The 22921-nt window shown below is 40.2% G+C and overlaps 2 protein-coding genes across 3 annotated transcripts in view; both read right to left on the bottom strand.

Annotated features, from left to right (window-relative positions):
* Window positions 1-5362, bottom strand: part of tbc1d1 (TBC1 (tre-2/USP6, BUB2, cdc16) domain family, member 1) — a 67077-nt gene extending 61715 nt beyond the window's left edge. Inside the window, exons 1-2 of one of the 2 annotated variants that reach the window (XM_066720468.1) lie at window positions 5089-5362; window positions 3501-3988 (exon numbers count right to left, since the gene is read on the bottom strand). In XM_066720468.1, the coding sequence (XP_066576565.1) occupies window positions 3501-3971 (471 nt within the window). In that variant the 5' untranslated portion in view covers window positions 3972-3988; window positions 5089-5362. The remainder of the gene's footprint in view (window positions 1-3500; window positions 3989-5088) is intronic. The other variant, XM_066720469.1, reaches the window with a different exon arrangement.
* Window positions 5363-6935: 1573 nt separating this feature from the next.
* pgm2 (phosphoglucomutase 2) lies at window positions 6936-22733 on the bottom strand. The gene is made up of 14 exons (XM_066720463.1): window positions 22520-22733; window positions 20253-20420; window positions 19312-19418; window positions 18754-18838; window positions 18037-18120; window positions 16844-17037; window positions 16278-16467; window positions 15083-15180; window positions 14367-14547; window positions 13661-13754; window positions 13404-13533; window positions 13105-13294; window positions 10933-11066; window positions 6936-9776 (listed from the first exon to the last, which is right to left on the bottom strand). Exons 1-14 carry the CDS (start codon window positions 22592-22594, stop codon window positions 9674-9676), a joined length of 1833 nt encoding a protein of 610 aa, XP_066576560.1. The 5' UTR covers window positions 22595-22733; the 3' UTR covers window positions 6936-9673.
* Between the last annotated feature and the right edge of the window lie 188 nt (window positions 22734-22921).

Here is a 22921-nt window from a genome sequence, read left to right as displayed (position 1 = left end):
TTCTTCCATTTGTGAATAATCACACCAACTGTTGTCACCTTCTCACCAAGCTGCTTGGCGATGGTCTTGTAGCCCATTCCAGCCTTGTGTAGGTCTACAATCTTGTCCCTGACATCCCTGGACAGCTCTTTGGTCTTGGCCATGGTGGAGAGTTTGGAATCTGATTGATTGATTGATTCTGTGGACAGGTGTCTTTTATACAGGTAACGAGCTGAGATTAGGAGCACTCCCTTTAAGAGAGTGCTCCTAATCTCAGCTCATTACCTGTATAAAATACACCTGGGAGCCAGAAATCTTGCTGATTGATAGGGGATCAAATACTTATTTCCCTCATTAACATGCAAATCAATTTATAACTTTTTTGAAATGCGTTTTTCTGGATTTTTTTGTTGTTATTCTGTCTCTCACTGTTAAAATACACCTACCATTAAAATTATAGACTGATCATTTCTTTGTCAGTGGGCAAACGTACAAAATCAGCAGGGGATCAAATACTTTTTTCCCTCACTGTAGATGCCAGTGATATTCAAGGTATAATTTAATAATAATGTCCTCTGCCATTTTTGTAGAACACGGTATGCTAGTAAAATATTAGTATGCTGGTAAAGTGTTTAGGACAGTGCATTTAATACACCTTAGGAAGATAAATACAGGACCTGAGAATAACGCCACAAATAGGCCCACTATTAAAACTGAACCCGTCTTCTACAATGAGATTTCTATGGACTAGCAATTTACCTAAAGTTATACACTTTCCAGATTAATCCAAGATGACTATTCATAGCACTACACTGATGCCAATCAAGTTAGTTGATTTCCCCAGTATGTGAATACGTAACGCTGCGGTGAATGGACACCGATTCATACCACGGCTGCAGCTCTGTGGCAAAGTTCAACAGAACCCTGCAGAATGTGCAAGTGAAAACTGAGAAGACATGACAACGCACAGGATATAAACTACACACATATGTTGTGTATATTATTACTTTTTCTTAACTGATTTAAAATGTGATGTGTAACATGTCCTTTTAACCACACTGTTAAAAAGACATTCCTTAAAAACACATGCAGATTTATACCAAATAAGAAATCCATCAGTTGAACAATTCCACTAGGTCTGAAATTCTATACCTTTATGTGTGCGTGTAGAAAAATAGCGCTAACAGCACATGCAATTTGTCTTAAGCAACACTCCAGGCTCTTCACTTTCCAGTTTTAATTAAGGAAATAATTCGTAGACCGTGTTCCACAGTTTGAATAACACTTGCTTTCCGACAAGTACAACAAGATGAATTACGGAGAAGCACAAAGCAACTGGTACAACCTAATCAAATATCTATACAAGCAGGAAGACAATTTGTTTGAAAAGTTTTTATAAACCCTGTACAACCCCTGGCCTGGACTTGTTTAGTTTCTTCATTATGTCATCCATTGTAACATTTGCATAAATAGTCAATGACTTAATGAAACTACTATAAACCACTGCTGGGACTATACAGTATTTGTTTTATTTTAATAATAAGAAAGTCCCCACACAGCACGATAATTTCATCTGCTACACATCCGAGTTACCTAGGCAGGGATTCAACAAAAAAAGTTATTAACAATAGACAACTCACACGAGAACTAAGCCAACAGAGCCAAAGATCACGATTTCCAATGGAAGGGGCATATTAGGCATTTGTCCCCCCAGTGTTTTGCAACATTAAATTGTTGTTGTTGTGCAACATCGAAAGTAACAGAGAGAGGCTTGCCACATGGAAAGCCTCCACAGCACAGGAAACGGTGGCCTCGTCATAACCCAAAGATGCCGATTGCCACTCAGGATTAGGCTTCTTAATATTATCATTGTATTATACTTTGCAAAAATACCCCAGCCGAGGTGCATATAGTACTGGACCATCAGCATGACAAATTAATCAGAAAGCAGAAAAAAGCAATACAGCATCACAAATAAAACAGCTAAAATGTAACGCAGGAAAGTGGAAGGTGGTCATTAGTACTCCAAGTTCCATAAACATTTATAACTTTGGGAAGTGAGAGCATTTCATACGTGCAGGCACTGTAGATTGAGCACTTCCTCTTCTAATTTACTTAATAGCTAGGTCATTCTGTACTAAAGGTTGGCTAGAGCGGGTTGGTTTTTATTTTTAAAGGATTAAATTGCTTCTTGGGAATCATTGTGTCTCCATTTGAGTGCCCATGAAATGCACTAAAAAACATCAACCTCATAACTTTCACTGACTGTTCTGGCCTATTAAAAGCTTGTTTGCATAGCTGATTAACAGCTCTCTATACTTGCCAATATGGTCCACATGGTCTCTGTTGTACAAAAATAAATGCCTAGCACAGTACAACTCACTAAATAGCAAAACGAATGCTTATGAGGTCACTGACTATCACAGCTTTTTATAGCCATACAACTAAATCGCGCAGCCAGTAACCTTCTCCACTGGCTCTGATTTAATCAAGGCTGGATTGGTGCTCTTTTCCCAGTGCATCGTGGGTTTATGTTTGGAAATGTGACCTTTTCTTAAAAGCTGCCCCCTCTGCAGCGACCCACAGCAGTCTGAGCAGTCTTGTATTTTCAGCGATGAAGGATTTAAAATCTTAACACCTTCAAGGGATGGATACCACTTAAAGTGCCCCCCCCTCTCCTCCTCATCCAATTATTTTCTTGACTTTTTGTACCAATAATTTATACCAATAATTATGTTTTGCTATACATATGTGAGTTTATTTTGCATTTTGTTTTGTTTTTAAACATTTTAGGACGATAAAGTTTTGAAATGATTTTCTATATTTATTTTTTTTAATCAAAAGTTAAAATGTGTGTTTTTAAACGTGTAAATGTAAAATACTTTACCAATAAACAGTATTTTTGTACCAATAACAGCTTCTGTTGATGTGCAAAGTTCTTTGTAGCAGCTCAGCATAGGGTTTTGCACCAAATAAAGACTGACTGAAGAAAGTCATGCAAAGAAGAAACTAAATTAGCATGAGACAAAAACAAACTAATGTTGAGGGCAAGTCTATTTAGGACAGATACAAGCAGGCACCCCTCCGAGCTCTCAAGACTGTTCAGATGGCCCATGTCCAGAGGCCAGACAGTTGCAGTAGTGCATTTACCACATGTTAGGTTTCCTGCCACATTAAAATGAATGGCCAAGATGCAGATGTATTGCAGATACAACAATAAACATCCTGCTTATTTTAACCATTATCTAGGCCAACACTACTGTTAAATACCCTTTTGGAACCTAAACACTGTGCCAACCATCATATATAGTTTTAATTCATAATTTATTTCTTCTTTCCTTCCCCCCCAAACTTATACTGGAGTCTGATGTACGACTAAACACTGCCAGCCAATCATGGAGATGTCTACTCTTAGACCACCTTATCAGCCAGGCAGTGTGTGAAGTGTCATGAGAGGCTGTACAGCATCATCACCCCGACGCTGGCGTTGTGTCATGATCTCAGACCCTCGCGAAACCTACCTTGGCTTGATCAGCACAGCGAAACACATAGCAGGTGTTGTTCTGTGCCCGGAGGCCCGGCGCCGCCTCCCGGATCAGGCAGGCGAAGTAGCTGGGGTCGTTGCTGTTGTGGATGAGCTTATAGATGCACTGGGGCTGGTGCTCGAAGAGGACGGTGTAGCGCAGGGGGTCCCAGTGCTGGCTGTGCCCACTGTCTGGAGTACAGCGCACGCAGGCCGGGCACACGTGGAGCTTCACCTGCTGAGGGCCAGCTGGATTTCCCTGGCCCAGGCGACTGGGGGGCCGCCGGATCTCAGCCACAATCCAGGGCAGCATGGACATGGTGGTGAGGGCGTGCACAGGAAGGGAGCCCACCAGCTGCAGACTGTACTGCACCCCACCCTCGTCCACCTGAGGGGCTGTGAGCTCCCTGGGTGGAGGGTCATTGTTCCTCCACTTCACTTGAAAAAACAGTCCCTCTGAGTCCACCATAGTGGACAGAAAGTTTCCTAAACAAACAAAAAACATGTATATAAAGTCCTGAGATCTAAGCAAGACACATATGCCACATATCGAGGGCTGGTAATTTAGGATAATATATTTTTGTCCCTGGTAAGCAGCCTTGAAATAGAGACTATGGCAATGCAAGAAAAACACCAAGCACAAAACAGAGCACATTGTATTTGGTAGCATGACCTTGTGTCTGATATAAATAGTTCTACAGAGAGTCTGAAATGTATGCCATGCTTATTAAAGTACTGAGTACAATTGTAAGACTCCTCTGTTCTACCTTGGAGGGGGGCAGTTTATTTTGGAAAGGGTACGGTTAATACTAGTTATTTTAAGGACTGTTTTACCAATACTTTTCTTGGCTTGGCTCTAGTTGCTAAAGTGTGTGTGTGTGCGTGTGTGTGCGTGTGTGTGTGTGTGGGGGGGGGGGGACCTAACCTAGACCCTGCAATCAATCACCCAATTCATAAATCAGCTGAACCCTCGACAGTAGGTTAACGGCTACTATGGGTTTGTATTGCAACAGCCTGGTTCAGCTGCACGACCCCCTCCTTGAGCACAGAATATGGCATTATACAAAGTCCGAAAACGGCAAGACTTTAACCAGACGTCTATCATTGCAGGTACAGATTGCATGTGTTACAAATTACCCTCAAGATTGTTCCTCTTTACAAACATGACCTCGTTAGAGTGACACTGAGGGCGACACTGCAGCGCTGCTCTCATGCCGGGGCAGAGGGGCTCCAGCGCAGCACGTAGGCTGACGGCGCAGACCGCTATAATGAGAGCAGCAGCTGTGGCACCTACTGACACAAGGAAGTGATTCTCTCTCCTTGTCTCCGGGACATTGCGACTGCGATACACGTTAGCATTGCCCGAGCACCTTCATTAATTTGCAGCAGCAACTCCCACATCAATACATACATACATAAAATACACAACCTCGTGCAAAAGCTACTGCAACAGTTGTGCATGGATGAAGAAGTGGTGCAGATCTGCCCAGCCCACGGTGGCGTTGCACCGCAATCGCAGACTTTATCTGCACTGATGCACAGCGGACGCGGGGCAGCATTAGCGCAAACAGCAGAACAATGCTCACCTTCGAGGGGACTGGAGGCAAGCTGCAGAGAGAGGGGGGAAAAAAAGACCCCCAAAAAGTCCTTCAAAGTTGTTTCATAGCTGCTGCACTTCCCGGGATGCTGAGCGGCGCTTGATTTTCACTTCACGGTTGTGTGTAAAATGCACATTTCCGGATTGCTCCTCCTTGCAGCATCTTGAGCTCTGCTGCTGCTGCTGCTGCTGTCTGTCTGAAGCAGAGCCGGTGGACCGTGTCAATGCTGGCTCACCTTCCCTCCCTCTGTGAGCCAGAGACTGAGGCCGAGTCCCTCCACCCACACAGAGCAACAAACCAGCAGCCAACCCTGAGCCTGGAGAAAGCATGTGCACGGCTAAATATACACCACTGAATACCTGACTCTGTCCTGGACCAACACATACAAAGTTGGCCACCTACAAAAACAATTAAAAGCATGAGATGTGTAGTTTTGTGTTATATAACCACTAATCTCCTAATCATTTCCAAAAACATATAGTGAGACACTTAGATATTATGGATCTGGGTAGCTGTGGTCTTGGAAATACACTGTATGCATGCCCTGCATATGAGATGAAGGCACAGAGATGTAAAGGCCTAGAGAAAACGAGGATAATCGGTGTTGCTCAAAGACGTGCGTCTCCTGTATGATCCCCATCTCATCCCTCAGGGAAAAGCTGATTAGAGCACTGTTTTATTGTGGAGCTACTGACGTAATACGAATGGAGTTCTGAAGGGTTTAAAGGTTTACATTTGCATTTGAAGTGCACTCACATATAATTCAGTAAGTTCAATTGTTGAAATAGTTCATAAAGCTGATAACATGATTTTTAACTAAATATTGATCATTCCTAGTGTTCCACATCAAACTCATTAAAAAAAAAAGTGTGCCGTGTACAGTACTCCTCACTTTGAATTCCTTTTGTCATTCATATTGTATCAAGTTTTAATGACAGTGACATAAAGTAATCTCCTACAATTACATAAGGTTATGTAGAAACACAACTATATAAACTATATGGCCCAGCATTCATTGGTAAATAATGGCATACATGTAGTTATTACTAATCTATAGTTAATAATGAAATAATAAAAAAGTTATTTCATCCCAGATGGAGAATTTATCAAAATTTAAAAAGTGTATTTTTTTCAAGGGTAAGAGCTTCTAATGCCAGATTTCGCCATAATAAAATAGGTATTGGTTCAGTATCCTCCCAGCTACAAAGGATAGATTTTGTGGCAAAAGAAAGAAAAAGATCAGAGGTATCTCCAAGTGTGCTAACTTTGGAGATATTTTATATTAGCATTAAAATATATTATTTATAATTCAAAATGTTTTTCCAAAATGTCAAAACCTTCATGCACTACCAGAGTTAGTGTGAGTTATCTTTTCCACATCTCCAACATGAAGAGCTATCTGCCATCTTACAATTGTATAACTTTGAGGGCTCACTTTGAATTCACAGGAGCGAGATACGTATTTCAATTTGAATTTCTTTCTGTATCTTGGTGAATAATGTTGTGTTGTTCACACTTTAAGGTGAAATGCTGGTACCTCTGCAACTTTCTAACAAGGAAAACAGTACAGGTCTGCTTCCTCTGCCTTTGTGCCTAAATCTGCAGGTTCCCGTAGGCTCCAATTCAGCAGTACAACTTTCATTTTAATTTTCCTAAATAGGACATGCAAATATATCCCAGCTTTAATGAAGGCACAACATTACTCTGGTCCTCCACAAATGCCCACGAATCGGCAAGCTGTTAATAGAAGAGCTAAACATAGTCACATTTGCATACAAGTAGCAAGTTCATTTGTTTCAGCATTAGCAATACGACAGATAGAAGCACACACAGGATTGTTCTTGATAATTATTCTTTATTTCAAAACATTTTAAAACTTATTTTTAAGATAGTGTTTGGCATTACTACTATAAAAAACTGAAATAAAAGTCCACAAAAAGAGGCCTGTATTATCAGCTAGGTTAAATCTAATCTGCCTGATTTATCCCCTCTATCAGAATAATACCATTAATAAGGCAAAAACAATAACAAAATGGAAAATATATTATTTGACTATGTGAGCTCAATTCTCTGCACATTTTGTATACAAGAATCTGACCATTTGCATTGTGCTTAAATCACACAAATGATACATCAAATTTTCTCATGTCTGTTATTCTCTCATATGTTTTACAGGCCACTGCTGCATCAAAATGTGCAAAGAAATAAAGCCATCTTTAATTACTTATATGGAATGACACAAAAAAGCAAGAGACCAGTTCAAGTTAAATGCAGTGTAGTTGACTCTCTCATGCAGCTGTGGACCAAACGTTTGCATACCCACGATCTTTTACAGACAAAACACTTTGTTCACAACTGTACTGCTCCTACAGTAAACTAAACTGCTATTTTTACACATCAGAATATCAGCGTATCATCATCTTGGTAAAGTATTAAATATTTAGTACATTGGTATTTAGTAAATACATCTAGACATACACTGTTTATCCTTTGTAGTTAAATTAAGTATGATTTTTATATTTCTGGACCCAGGGAAGATGTTTTCCCTCCCTATCAGAAAACACCATTTGAATAACCAATCATATATAAGTTCCAGTTGTTGTTTTTTAAATCACAAATTCAGCTTTTTTTTATTGATCCTACCTGTGTAATGTAGAATTAGTAGTCATTTTCAAAAATAAGAAAATCTAGGCTGGAAACGTTTGAAAAGGTGTCACATTGTGCCATGAACAAGCAGCATTGTGACCCTGTACTACAACACTGGACTCTATGAACATCAATTCTGCTTTCATTACAGTGCATTGGAAAAACAGTAACATTCAGACTCCACCGATACCCCACTGGCCCAGTCTCCATGGCGGCTGATTTTCCCCCACAGTGATGATGTGCGTGTGTTTGTGGCAAAGCTCAAGAGAGAATACCGTTGGTGGAGTAAATGAAACAGGCCTGGAGAAGGGCAGAGTTAATCCCATTTACACACAAGCTTGAAGAGTAAAACGTGACATCTTGCACTTTCTTATGGAAAACCCAGTTTGACAAGAAAATGTGTATGAATATGAGTAATTTCCTTCCAGTTAATATTCAAATCATGACAGAACAGCTAATTTACAGTACTGTGGCGAGTGTCCAAACTTTGATATTGGATACTAAAGCCTATGGGTCTATAGAGGATATTTAGAGGTCCAATCTCCTCATACACATGCAAAACCTGTCAACATCTCCAGTTTCACCACTGGCAATATCTGGGCTGAACAGTTTAAATTAATATGTGTTTGTTTGTTTTAAGGAAATAATTCATTCATAACAACATGTTTCCATCAATGACCAATTAAAAACTACTTGCGACCACAGCACCTCTAGAAAGTAAGGCAAAATAAGTATGAGGCAGTTATTGCAGCTTTACTGTACCTTTTAAACCCTTTTCTTCCAACACTAAAACCTATATACAATGCCACCTGACTTCTGTGAGTTCTTGGTGAGTCTGTAATGTGTAACTGTTTTCTGTGTATGGCAACACAATTAATATTTGGCCCTGGGCAGCCTTTTTCTAAATAAACCCCTGTCTCTTCATTTGACCAAGATGGGGAGAAAGGTGCATCTTTCTGGAGAACAATAAGCATATAACAATACAAATATAGGGTGATTCTTTATGTATTAAGAAATGCATCTGAACACACATGGAAACCAGGCCATTGTTAGCAGAGCAGTCTGTCCAATCAGTATCAGTACAGTACAATTATAGATAAGTAGATAAAGAATATTCAACACTTTCATTCACAGATGGAAGCATGAGACATTTCATACAGATCATGTCTTTTGGAAACTGTGTACACAATGACAGTGTGAATTATCATCAGAAATGGAATGAAAGCATTCAAGGACATGTGTGAGCATAGTTGAAATTAAACTGTATACTTTCTGTTAATGTCAACTCAGTCATAATAATGAGGGTACACAGAGAGGCAAAGTTATACAGTATATAAAATATATGGCAATACATGGAGGATAGTCTGCTTATTTTGTTCAAGGACATACAACCATTGTGATATGGAAACTGTCCCTCATACGTGAAACTTGATACTTGGAAGATGCTTTTTAATGCCTCAATTCAGTATTCCATGTTTAATGATGCCACTTAAACTCCCCTGAATAAAATGTACTTAGGCATATGTAGTATTGTCATCCCCTTAAGTAAGGTACATAAAACTGCAAATGTTCCCTTATTTTTCAGCCCACGAATGTTATGATATGCATTGAGCGTGACAGCACAATACCAGATATTTCCCTCAGCAATTCCTCTGACTTATGACTATTATAAACTGTGTGAAAACTACATCATGCGATTTGAAATGCAAATGCACTTCTAGCTGTAATGATAGTCTGGTAATGTCAGCTGCATTTACGATATTACAGGTGGGTTATGTAGTTTATAGTATTGGAAATATTGGAATAGTTTATATATATATATATATATATATATATATATATATATGTGTGTGTGTGTGTGTGTGTGTGTGTGTGTGTGTATGTGTATATTTAAGGCAATTTCTTGGCTTTGGGAATTCACAGTACTTTATTCTGGCCGAGGTTTGAGATTGTTCCTCTTGGGTTCAAAGAAGTGTTCCACAATGGCATCCACCAAGTTGTTTAGCTCCATTTGCAGCTGCTCGGAGTCACTGCAAATAAAAAAAAGACACAAACATGTATATAGGCGAAGTGGTGGCAGAGAAAAAGGATTTGGTGCTCCTGTATTGGGGCTCAGCTCCACCTGGTGGTCACCTCCACTTTTTCAAATGTCTTGGAGTTTGAAGGATAGCTATTCTGGTATAGGTCTGGTACAGCATATTGTTGCTATAGTTCACTTAAATATAGCCTGCAGTGGTCAGCAATAGCTTTCTCCACGGTACTGACTGTTTGGCGGTCAGTCAAGTTCACATAGTTGAAGGCATCATGTTTAAACGTACCACTGACATCTCCCAAGAGTCCCCTGGGGGCCTAGGCAGTGGAACACAAACAACAGGTGTGGTCACTGAGATAGAGACGGATATAGATGTAGGCTAGCTATAGATATGTGGACAAAATTATTGCATCACCCTTATTTTTACACATCAGACTTCACCCAGCACCCTGTAAATGACCAGGCTACAGCTGACTGTATAAGATCATATTGGCAATGCTGATGAGCTCATCTTCCAAGCCAACTCTGCCCCTGAGAAAGTCCCACAATAAGGAGGTTAAACAGCTCCATTAACAGGGAAGTTAGGCAAAATTATTTCCAAGACCCATGGCATAGGGCAGGATTGTCTTTAAAGATGTACACCAGTCCCCCTTAGCTTAAAACAAACTGAAATCTTAAGGCACATCCTTGACAGCAAAACCAGGAAAAGTATACTCTATAGGAAGTGATTGCAACTGAACTGACAAAAACAGATGGCAATACACTTTCAAAAGTTCTGTGACAGATTGCCCAGACTAGGTGCCAGATGATTGCTAACAAGAGGATGTATTCTGTGTATATGATAGATAAGATCACAGGAGACAAAATGTTTATGTTGTATTCTCTAATGAAATAAAACAACATGGACTTCTGCCTTTCCTGGATGTATATCAGTAACACTGAATGGCCAATACAATTATTATTTATTTATTAGTTTTTTTTTTTTAAACAGTACTGTTTCTCAATGACATGTAAAGGCTTGGTGTCTTTACTAATTTAATAAATCAGTATATGGCATCTCCACCTCCTCATTCTGCACTGATAAAGCAATACTCCATGAACTGATGTTTGAAGGTTTGCAGGGGCCCGTTTCTGGGATCAGGGTCTTTACTCACCTGTTCCCTGGTGCGGCACACAGCTCAGCGTAGTACTTGATCTTCGGTTCCGTGCCACTGGTCCTCATTGTCGCCACCCCCCCGTTGGAGAAGGTAAATGTAATCATTTGACTGCTTTTACTGGTAGGAAGCACCTGCACAGTTAGGACAATGGCAATTAGTGCTACAGGTAAAATAAAGCCTATCAACAGGGTATCTGATACACAGCAGCTGGATCGGGCATGAAATGGATTCTATTTAATTTCATTTTATAAGCTACAGTGGGGGGGAAAAATATTTGATCCCCTGCTGATTTTGTACGTTTGCCCACTGACAAAGAAATGATCAGTCTATAATTTTAATGGTAGGTGTATTTTAACAGTGAGAGACAGAATAACAACACTAAAATCCAGAAAAACGCATTTCAAAAAAGTTATAAATTGATTTGCATGTTAATGAGGGAAATAAGTATTTGATCCCCTATCAATCAGCAAGATTTCTGGCTCCCATGTGTCTTTTATACAGGTAACAAGCTGAGATTAGGAGCACTCTCTTAAAGGGAGTGCTCCTAATCTCAGCTCGTTACCTGTATAAAAGACACCTGTCCACAGAAGCAATCAATCAATCAGATTCCAAACTCTCCACCATGGCCAAGACCAAAGAGCTGTCCAGGGATGTCAGGGACAAGATTGTAGACCTACACAAGGCTGGAATGGGCTACAAGACCATCGCCAAGCAGCTTGGTGAGAAGGTGACAACAGTTGGTGCGATTATTCACAAATGGAAGAAACACAAAATAACTGTCAGTCTCCCTCGGTCTGGGGCTCCATGCAAGATCTCACCTCGTGGAGTTTCAATGTTGATGAGAACGGTGAGGAATCAGCCCAGAACTACACGGGAGGATCTTGCTAATGATCTCAAGGCAGCTGGGACCATAGTTGCCAAGAAAACAATTGGTAACACACTACGCCGTGAAGGACTGAAATCCTGCAGCGCCCGCAAGGTCCCCCTGCTCAAGAAAGCACATGTACAGGCCCGTCTGAAGTTTGCCAATGAACATCTGAATGATTCAGAGGAGAACTGGGTGAAGGTGTTGTGGTCAGATGAGACCAAAATCGAGCTCTTTGGCATCAACTCAACTCGCCGTGTTTGGAGGAGGAGGAATGACCCCAAGAACACCATCCCCACCGTCAAACATGGAGGTGGAAACATTATGCTTTGGGGGTGTTTTTCTGCTAAGGGGACAGGACAACTGCACCGCATCAAAGGGACGATGGACGGGGCCATGTACCGTCAAATCTTGGGTCAGAACCTCCTTCCCTCAGCCAGGGCATTGAAAATGGGTCGTGGATGGGTATTCCAGCATGACAATGACCCAAAACACACAGCCAAGGCAACAAAGGAGTGGCTCAAGAAGAAGCACATTAAGGTCCTGGAGTGGCCTAGCCAGTCTCCAGACCTTAATCCCATAGAAAATCTGTGGAGGGAGCTGAAGGTTCGAGTTGCCAAATGTCAGCCTCGCAACCTTAATGACTTGGAGAGGATCTGCAAAGAGGAGAGGGACAAAATCCCTCCCGAGATGTGTGCAAACCTGGTGGCCAACTACAAGAAACGTCTGACCTCTGTGATTGCCAACAAGGGTTTTGCCACCAAGTACTAAGTCGAAGGGGTCAAATACTTATTTCCCTCATTAACATGCAAATCAATTTATAACTTTTTGAAATGCGTTTTTCTGGATTTTTTTGTTGTTATTCTGTCTCTCACTCTTAAAATACACCTACCATTAAAATTATAGACTGATCATTTCTTTGTCAGTGGGCAAACGTACAAAATCAGCAGGGGATCAAATACTTTTTTCCCTCACTGTATATGCTTTTACACATTGTGTCGATTTGCCATGAACCTCTTGATTTGGCATTAAATGTTTTCCAGAGCCTAACCCTGGTTTATATAACAGCCTACATCTCCTTAAACCTGTTGCCCAAGGGGAAACTATCGGCTTCCCTGATCATTCCATAGTTTATTTATTTTTTCTATAAATGCATTTTTATGGTGAGCAGCATCTCAAAAGCATACACTTCAGTCAACGACCAGGAAATTCAGCCAAACAAGTTTCCTTTGTAATATTTACAGGCCAGTTCACCTGCATAAATAGCAAGGTAAATGTGTGCAGGGGATTGAAGGATGACTTACAGCTTTTTTATCCGTCTGGCTGTCGTCGTACCCCGTTGTTAAATCCCGAACTCCGGACACTTTGAAGTCTCCACAGCTTTTGGGGTAAGTATCCTTCCCTTCGTAGTTACGCAGCTTTTCAAACAGTTTTTTGATGGTCTCAGCATCATGGCAGATGAAGTAGGAAGCTTTAGTGATATGATAGCCATATCTAGGTTAAGGAAGGGTACAAAAACAGGCAAGAATTAGAATTAAATCACTTTGACACTACCAACAGTATACAGTGGTCAGGCTGGCACAATGCTTATTTCCAAACTTACTCTTCATAGATTGTCTTCAGCTGCTGGGAGAGGGTCAGCTTTTTAGTAGCGAGGTAACTGGTTAGCTCAGCCAAAATGGCCGCAGCACTGACACCATCTTTGTCAAGAACAGTAGGGCTGCACATGTAACCTGAAAGAAGGAGATAATTATAATAAGGCAGAGCAGGTGGCTAGTTTACTCCTACCAAAACTATTCCACTTGAATCAGTAATTTTGAATCCATACCATAACAATAATATCATACCAAACTGCATTACCTATTGCCTCTTCAAAAGCAAAGAGAACAGTTTTTCCCTGGTCCAGGAGCTGCTTGGCTCTATTTCCCATCCACTTAAAACCAGTTAGTGTTTCCTAACAAAGGAACAAAAACATGTCAGTTAGATTGTGAAGATGTCATGCTGTTATAGCACAGATCAAAATAAAACAACTTAGTTTTCCTTTTGCTTATTGTCTTCATGGTAATTTCTACTTGAAGTTGTTATAATCTGTTATTTGAACCCCTTTATTTTCAAAACTACTGGTAGTGTTTTAAAGTTTCAGTTTAGATAGGTGCCACTAGAGGGAAACAGATACAATCAATCAAAGGCAATCTTTGTTTTATTTTATTTCAGGTTAGCATTGTATTGTACTTGCTTGTCTGTAAGAAAAACACAGAAGGCTGGTAGCCCTAAAGATAATTGTCAAATCCACCAGCCACTAGGCAGCTGTCCACCAGGGGAAATGTGGACAGTAAAACGTGATAGTGGGTTTCTACTTTTCCTGGAATGAAAAGTAAGGAATTCCTTGTAATACTGAACAAGCTAGCACCTTGGGAGACTGAAACCAAGCAAGGAAAACCACTCAGTGTTCTCTTTAATGGGCAACTGGATTTGCTGGGTGGTCTGATGGGAAAATAGTGGGCTATCTGCCTCTTCCACTCCAGACACCGCAGTGTTACCCCTATGCTCCTGAAGGCGATTCTACCTCGAAGTGGAAACCCTCCTTGAGTGCAATGGCTCTGAGGATTTTTGACGACACAGTGCTGGCCAGCATGTAAACGTCCTTCAGTGCGCTGGCATCGCTGTTCTGCTCTTTCCAGCACCTGAAGATCCACCAGCCCAGCAAGGCCCCGAGCTCATTGCCCGAGAACACCCTCCACTCTCCACTGAGAACAGAGGACAAGGAACCGGTCACAGAGGGGGGCAGGGAATTCAAGGGAAACCAACAACGCAGTATGACTATGGACCTCTGGGATTATTTAGAGGAAGTTTCCCGGTGGTGCACAACCTTATTCAACAGTACAGGGAATCCAGTAACTTTGCTAACTAGCATGTGCAAGCAATCAACACTCATGGGTTGGAAGTAAATAACAAAAGAAGGGAATTTCTAAAATTATCACTTTTTAGAATGCGATTTATAATGAAATGCATAGTGGGATAAGGACAAATGTGAAAACCTGAACTGCAGCATTGGTATTATAGAAACATGTTCAAAGGTATGGTATGGCAGCACGCGGCTGTTTTTTAGTTGGCATGACTCAACATCGACTACAATTCAGTAATGGTCTCTCAAAGCTTCTTTGGCTTTTGAGCTCAGAACATCTCCACTGTACAGAGAAAGACCAACAGAAAGTATGTCTAGCACGTTAGCCTGAAGCCACTCCCCAATCTCTGTGTTCTCAGTGTTTGAAAAGCTAGTACCTCTTCTGTTTCTCCGCTGCTGCGAGCCGATCTGCATCAGGGTCATTGGCTAGAACTACAGTTGCCCCTTCCTTTTCAGCCAAGGCGAACGATAATGTCTGAAAGAAACAAGACATTCACTGTTTATCCCCCATTATCAACAGAAGTCCTGCCTGCACAATATTGTGGAAGCCTGGCTCATGTTCGGTTCCTCTCAACAGGCTGAGAGTGCAGAGTTGATTTTGCTAATAAAGCAGGAGACAAATACCTACTATTTAAATTAATGTGAACTAAAACAAAAACTCCTTCAAAGAGGAAAATATTATACATATGACCAAGAAACAGATTAAATGTGATTTCCTACTACAGCAATTTCTGCATACAGCAATTTGACGTTTAGGAAATGAGAACTAAGTTTGTTTATTCATATTCTCCACATCCATTCATTACATTATTTTTTCTAATAAAAGAAAGACCAATCGATGTGCATAATATTTCTCACAATGATTGAGAGTGCGAAGGAGTTCATATGCAAAAAATTAATTCATTACAATCTGCCTAAGACTTACTGCAAAACTGCTACAACAGTAAATCTTTATATAGAATTATCTGATTTCTGTTGCATGAAATTTTGACTAACATACTATTTAATAGCCATTACTTCCTGATTAGTCATCCCTCATGGGGAAATCTTCTACAAGAGGCAATGAAGTGTATTAATATAACCAAACAAGCATCTAATATTATCTTAAATATTTTTTTACTGAACAGAGAACTCATTTTACTAGTGAACCTATAAAAGTACAGTCCCCCCCCAAAGAAGAAATGTTGCATATATCTTATGTCCATAACAAATAACAAGGAATCCCATGACTGAATATTACAAGTTTCCCATAGGAATATTTCTTGAGGAGTTTATATGGGTATTCATGAACAGAGTTTCACCCAAAACAAATTTCTTATAGGTAAAAAAAAATTGAACTTAAGACCTGAGAACACAAACCAAAGTGAAGTGCAGCTGTGTTCAGGATTCTTTACACAAAGTGGATTTACTGGTATTATCCAAGAAGATACGTGATGTAGACTGTGTATCACAGTAGAACTTAAAATCAAATGCATACGCTGGACTGAACTACCTCCTCTGATTTGCATCCTCTCTCATAAACAGGCAAACTGAAATACGTTGTCATTGAGAAAGACTGATGAAGGTACACACCAGCACGCCCTCGCCTTCCTCAGGGTTGGGATAGATGACCGTGGAGAACTCTGGGTCGGGATCTTTCTGCTCTGCTACCGCAAATGGTGGATTCAGGTCAAAAGCCTTGAAAGCTAACTGGACAAATTTGTGTCCCACTCCATGGACAGATGTGTGAACAAACTTTACCGTGGAGTCCTTGTTAATGTCTCTGCATTGAAAAAACATGAGTTACTGATTATCTCAGCAGCAGAAGGGCCTACAAATGTTCATTAGAAACGGTTTCACAACTTCCCCATTTGCCTGTAATCCTGTTATTTAAGTACTTAATCTTACACCATCCTTTTCAAATTAGAGTGACTGCTGCCAGACTATCAGTAATGTTGCCTGATTTGAACCCACTGCACACAATATTGTGGTCACCAAGGCCCTGTATTGTGTACCGATTTTCAAGTAGGCATTTTATATTCTACTGTTTATTCTACATTGTCTGTCATATTTAATGTTTTGTGAAAAGTAGGTGATGTGACTGCTGTACTACGGAAATACTGTACACAAATATTTCCAAGTGAAGGCCAAGGCCCTACCTGTGAAAGCAGTGTTTCTGGACATCCTTGAAGTAGTCTTTGTTAATGTCCTCATAAGGATCCTTCAGTAGAGGGCTGTTCTTGATCAGAGTTTCATCCCACGCCTCTGGCCAGGGCTCCAGATTCTCCTCTATAGCGACAGCGATCCCTTTGTCATGCGGGGAGATGATCTGCGCCCCATTGTCCCAGTAGACCTAGCACAGAACAAGAGAGAAAGGATTCATCAGACGCAGTGGGTAAAAAGATCAATAAAAACAACTGCTTTGACTTTTACTCTTCACCATAAACCAGTAATAATGTAAATTCAATGTGGACAAGTGCAAGGTAATACATGCAGGTAACAAAAATGGCCACTATAATTACACTATGGGAGGAATAGAACTAGATGAAGTAACACATGAGAAAGACCTAGGAGTCTACGTGGACTCCTCACTGTCTCCATCCAAACAATGTGGGGAAGCAATAAAAAAGGCAAACAGGATGATAGGGTATATTGTCAAAAGTGTTGAATTTAAAACAAGGGCAGTAATGTTCAGACTGTACAATGCACTAGTTAGAGCTCATCTGGATACTGTGGACAGTTCTGGGCTCCACACTTCAAGAAAGATATCGCTGCTCTAGAGGCAGTTCAGAGGAGAGCAACCAGACTTATTCCAGGTCTGAAGGGAATGTCCTACTGAGAGACTGAGGAACTGAACCTTTTCACCCTGGAACAGAGGAGACTACGTGGGGACTTGATCCAAGTCTTCAAAATCATGAAAGGCATTAACCACATCAAACCAGAGGAGCTTTTCCAGATCAGCAGGGACACACGCACCCGGGGACACAAATGGAAATTGGGCTTCAAGGTATTCAAGATGGAAAACAGGAGACATTTCTTCACACAGAGTTGTCACAATCTGGAACAAACTCCCTAGCAATGTGGTAGAAGCTGAACATTTGGGAACATTTAAAAATAGACTGGATAGGATCCTTAGATCAGTCAGTTATTAATGGACACCAAACGAGCAGGATGGTTCGAATGGCCTCCTCTCGTTTGTAAACTTTCTTATATTCTTAAACGTTGTGCAATCAGGAACAGATTACCATATTGATCTAAATCCCTTACAGATACTGTGTATTAGAAAGTGAATAGCTGGCTCCCAATAGATTGTAGTTGTTATCCATAAATGAATAAATGATCAATTAAGTACCTTGTAACCGTTGTCCTGTTTAGGGTTGTGAGATGCCGTCACCATAATTCCACCACACAGATTCAGATGAGACACAGTGTATGGCTAATAGGAGGAAAAAAAGATTCAAAGAAAAATCATCAGCACTTCATTGGAAAAAAAAAAACATGAACCTGAGCAAAGAGCTTTGAAAGTTGCCCTGTTTATTACAATTATATACAATTTAGCATAAATAACAACTGCCCTTTTTTGCAGTTAACCTGTATAAAAGGATCTAAAGCTGGCATCAAGATATTACAGTGATATTACACAGTCAGAAGTCACAGTCACAGTTATCAGCATACATAATTGCAATTTTTCCGAATTGGAATAAAGTAATTCTAGGGATTTACACACATTAGCATGAAGCCTTTTGTTTGGATTTTGATTCCAAATTAAAAACCTAAAAATAAACTGGCATTATATTAATATTTGCTTTACTGATTATGCAGTATGTAAACCCTAATTTTATACTTTAATCCATTCTTCACAGACTTATAATAAGGCTGTTACTAATGTAATGGGCTGGAGGGCTGGTTTCCTAAGCCATCCCGATCCCAGACTCATCCTGTACTTTGGGAAGACTAGAGGATCTCACGAGCCCTCTTTAACAGTCCCTCACACGTAATTTGCCCTTTTCATGTCTGATAAATCACACAAGAACCTCAGAAATCTCCAATATGAAAACGAAGCCCATACCACAAACGGTGTTGGTGTGATGTCTGAGAAGAGATAGACGGGAACTCCACGGCTTATTAAAACTGTGGCCGCGAGGTGAGCAAACCTGGTCGAGACATTAGGAAAACACTGTGAATAAATAGCTTAAAGGGTCCAGATCAAGCAAATCACAAGGTCAAAGAACACAACACATCACCCCAGCATTCAGAGCTGAGCAGAAATATATAACGGACTTTGAACATGTGAAAAGTAGTACAGTTACTTTCTACCATTGCAATTGTAATTTTGGAAATTTAAAATGCCATCATTCCTTTTCTAACATGCATTATTAAAAATCACAGTAATACAAGTTGGGGAGAGTTTGAGAAGATAGTCATAAAGTATTTATTTGATATAAATACTGTAACACAATCAACTTTGACAATTATGGTATCTCCTTATTTCAAATGCTTTTAACAGAATCCTGAGGACCTTTCACCACAAATTCCAAGGAAAAAACTAACAAAACGAAACACAAATCCTGTCTAAGAAATTTAAAGAGTAATGCTGAGCCTCAAGGCAGACCCAGTGAGCCAGTACCTCTTGCTGCTCCCTCCACTGGGAGGATGGGCCCGAGCATCAAACCCAATCACCACTCCCCTGTCCTTCAGGTCTGGAAAGCTTTTCTCCAGATAACTGCAGAAACCCTGCAAGAACAACAGTGGAAAACATACGTACATTTTCTCAAAGAAGTTAGATTTTTTGGTGTTCTTTAACATATTATATAGTTATGTTGCCCCTGGACTAAAGCAATGGCACCTCATTATATAAAGGACATCAATTACCCAATTATTTTATTTAATTGCTTAATGACATCTTTCAGGCTAATGAAATTATGTCTTCCAGTGGCTAAGTTAAGGAACCATGTGGTGATCTTGATTTTATTGTGCTTTTGTTTATGAAAGCATGTGATTAAATTGTAAGCCTTGCGTAACTAATAATTTGTTTCGATACCGTTTTCTGTGTCAGTGTAATTATACAAGTGGAGTACAATTCAGTGTAACAATGTTGAGTCCCAAATGATTTTTTCATTCATTTATATTTATACAAGACAATGTATTTCAGACTGTGGTCTGTGGACTGCTGCCTAAAAAGTAGTTCCTTACCACTACCACATGAGATTATATAAACCCCCAAAAGACGGATAAAAAAAGAAACAGAAATCAGATTTTGTCTTGCTGGAGAAAAATGAATGCTTGCAGGACACTGAATATTGCTTGTAGGAATTAACTTGTTTCAAACCATAGATAAAAAACACAAAGTCTCCACTGTCTGCACCAGCCTGGAGTATGGATTCAAAAATCTTTTGAAGGACAAATGTTGCACCCATAAGACCTTGAAGTCCTTTTTTAGGAGACTGGCCATAATGCTTTTGTTTCTTGTAATAATTTATGAGAATAAAACACTTCTTTGGTTCCTACACAACAGTTATTATGTACATGGAAGGTGAGAATGAATGGAGCTGGCTGTAGGGAGCGTACCTGAGTCGTTTGGATGATGGTGAGATCATTCATACGGGAGACTCCAGCACCCATGGCAGAACGCAGACCCGCCGTGCCAAACTCCATCCGAGAGCCAAAACATGCTTGCAGCTCCTCCACATCGCCCTGAGACGCCAGCTGCCTCACGGTCTCCAGCGTCTTGGGGTTCTGGAGCAGCACAACAGTACACTCACGATACCGTAATCACTAGATACTAAATATTCTGAAAAACTGATCTTTTCTGATCTGTGCAGAAAAAGCTGCAGCTGAAAATTGTTTTTTTGTTTTTCAAAATTTTTCAATACAACTGAATACAGCATCAGTACCATCTGTAAACCACAGTGTGAAAAGAAGCAGATTGGCTTGGACCCAGTTGTTTAGAGAGCATCTTTTAGCTGCCTACATCCCTCCTGCAGCACTACAGGCAATTCCATTTGACGATTCCAAATTGTAAGAGATTAAAATAAAAGCAAACATATTAAAAGTTCCTTTGTACTGTAGCCCATATCATTCTGCACAACCAGATAATACCCACGGCTCATTTAAAGCATACGTTTTTCCGTAACTAGCCTCATGTGAAGTTTAATGAATGGAGTTTTGTGATGCATATTCTTGTGAATGCTGGCAGTTCAAAGCATGTGTGTTTGGGGATAATGTGGTTAGTTTACAGACAACTTTTTCAATTTACTGTAACAGGCTGCATCCTATTTCGGCTTAAGGTAGGCTAATGCAGCTCATGCTTTGTAAAGCATGACTGGGGGGGGGGGGGGGGCATACTGTAACTAAAACCATAACTACCCTCCTACAGGTCCCCTTTACTCTGTGGAAATTAACTTTTTTCTTTTACACATATATACTACAGGCAACATAATACGAAACAACAAATTATGTACAGATGGACTGTACACAAGAACAGTCTTTGAAATCTTCAAAGGTAAAAGAGGAATTAGTCACATGTAATTCATGTGATGTGATCCCACACTTAAAAACTTAAACTTCAAAGATTTCCGAGGTCCTTTGTTGCACCAGCCATCCTCTTTATTACATTCACTTCTGAGTGATTAATTTTTGAAGATCAAAGTGCTCATTAATTTACATTACACACAGCAGAAACTTGTCCACAAACATTGCAAACAAATGTAGTTAACTAACTCTGCATCCAACATCCTGGTACTGAATATATCTCAAGAAGGATAGACCACAATTGTCAAAAGAGAGTTCCAGTCGTATTCATATAGTGGCTGCCAGTGCTATAGGAGAGCTGCAATATCGTATTTGACCTTTCACCTCCATGTTGCAAAACAGTGTCAGTGGGGCCATTGTAGGGATGGAAACAAGGATGCTATTGCATGGCAGTTTGATGTTTTTTTTAAGATTGACATAGTTGCTGGCTCTTGTTAAGTTACCATGTCAAAGCAGAAAAGCAAACAGATCACAGTTAAATAAACAGTTATTTTAACTGTACACGTCTGATGATGCAGTAAGGGTGACGATTAGATAAAAAGCATGAAACATAACAGCACATTATATTATTTTATACAACAGCCTGCAACGTGTGAAGCCTGAATTGCACACTGCTATGCAATGGGATTTTAATGTCACAATACTTGCTTGTTATATCAGCATGGCATATACCCTGTCACAGGAAATATTTTGTCAGCCCCTAAAGAAAGTTACTTCATACCTGTACTATAATGCTTACACACTGAAAGATATATAAAGTGGAGGCCAAAACTTGCTGGATATAACAGCATAGTAAGATTTATATTCTGTACATCACTGCATACTATCGTCCTCATAGTTTAATTATTAATTGACTTTCTCTTAATAAAGTATTTGTGTACAACTTACGTTGTTTCTGTGTGAAGTTCAAGTGCACGTTAAAGTTACAGATACATCATACTGTGTTAATGAGTATGCGATTTGACAATGTTACGATATTTGGCAAAATAAAATCCCCGGTTTGAAACTTTATTACAGTGTATTGCATCATTTATATGTACGTGATTAAGATGGTGTTTAGCTATCTGGATAAAAAGGGAAATTACACAATAACGCTGAATCATTAGCCATCATTTAAACGAGTATCTAATATGTAGAACACACAATACACATTGACATCGATGCATCTGGGGTATTTAAACTACGAATTAACTAACAGCCAATGAAAAGGCATACAGTCCTGTCACCACAGTACAGAGATGATCGCACAGGATAGACAGGCTCCTGCATCACTGTCAGCCCTGCAGCCCCGGCCAGTGACTCACCTTATCGTACTGCAGCCACTGCTCGATGGCTTCGTCCAACTTCATATCGCCGGTGCTAGCCAAGTCGTCGGGCATGCTGTTGCCTTTGCGTTAGGTATCTTGTAAATGCCTGTGTGTTATGTGTCTCTCTTCAGCAGACCTGCCCTCCTGCAGCACCCAGTCGCACAGTGCCGGCGCGTCCTGACGCAATGAATGGACGTGTGACGCAAAGCCCGGAGGCGGGGCTTTGTGGGGCTACTCGTGGAGATTGGAATTTGTAAAATGTTTTATGCTTTGAATTGCACTGTATTTTTGCACTTTATATTGCGCTTATATTTTGTAAGTCGCCGTGAATAAGGGCGTCTGCTAAGAAAGAAAGAAATAATAACCTAAATTCGCCCACATTGTTGCATAATAAGATAT

The sequence above is a fragment of the Amia ocellicauda genome, chromosome 13 (assembly GCF_036373705.1).
Source record: "Amia ocellicauda isolate fAmiCal2 chromosome 13, fAmiCal2.hap1, whole genome shotgun sequence".
In the NCBI taxonomy this organism is placed as follows: domain Eukaryota; kingdom Metazoa; phylum Chordata; class Actinopteri; order Amiiformes; family Amiidae; genus Amia; species Amia ocellicauda.
Note: the sequence above shows the minus strand (reverse complement) of the source record. Positions and strands in the feature narration are given on the sequence as shown.

Coding starts and splice junctions, on each gene's coding strand:
- pgm2 (XM_066720463.1), bottom strand. CDS start 22,594: ATGCCCGACGACTTGGCTAGCACCGGCGATATGAAGTTGGACGAAGCC. Junction 17,038..18,036: donor AACAGGACAACGGTTACAAG/GTACTTAATTGA, acceptor GTTCTGTGCTAG/GTCTACTGGGACAATGGGGC. Junction 13,755..14,366: donor AGGAGGGTTTCCACTTCGAG/GTAGAATCGCCT, acceptor TTCCTTTGTTAG/GAAACACTAACTGGTTTTAA.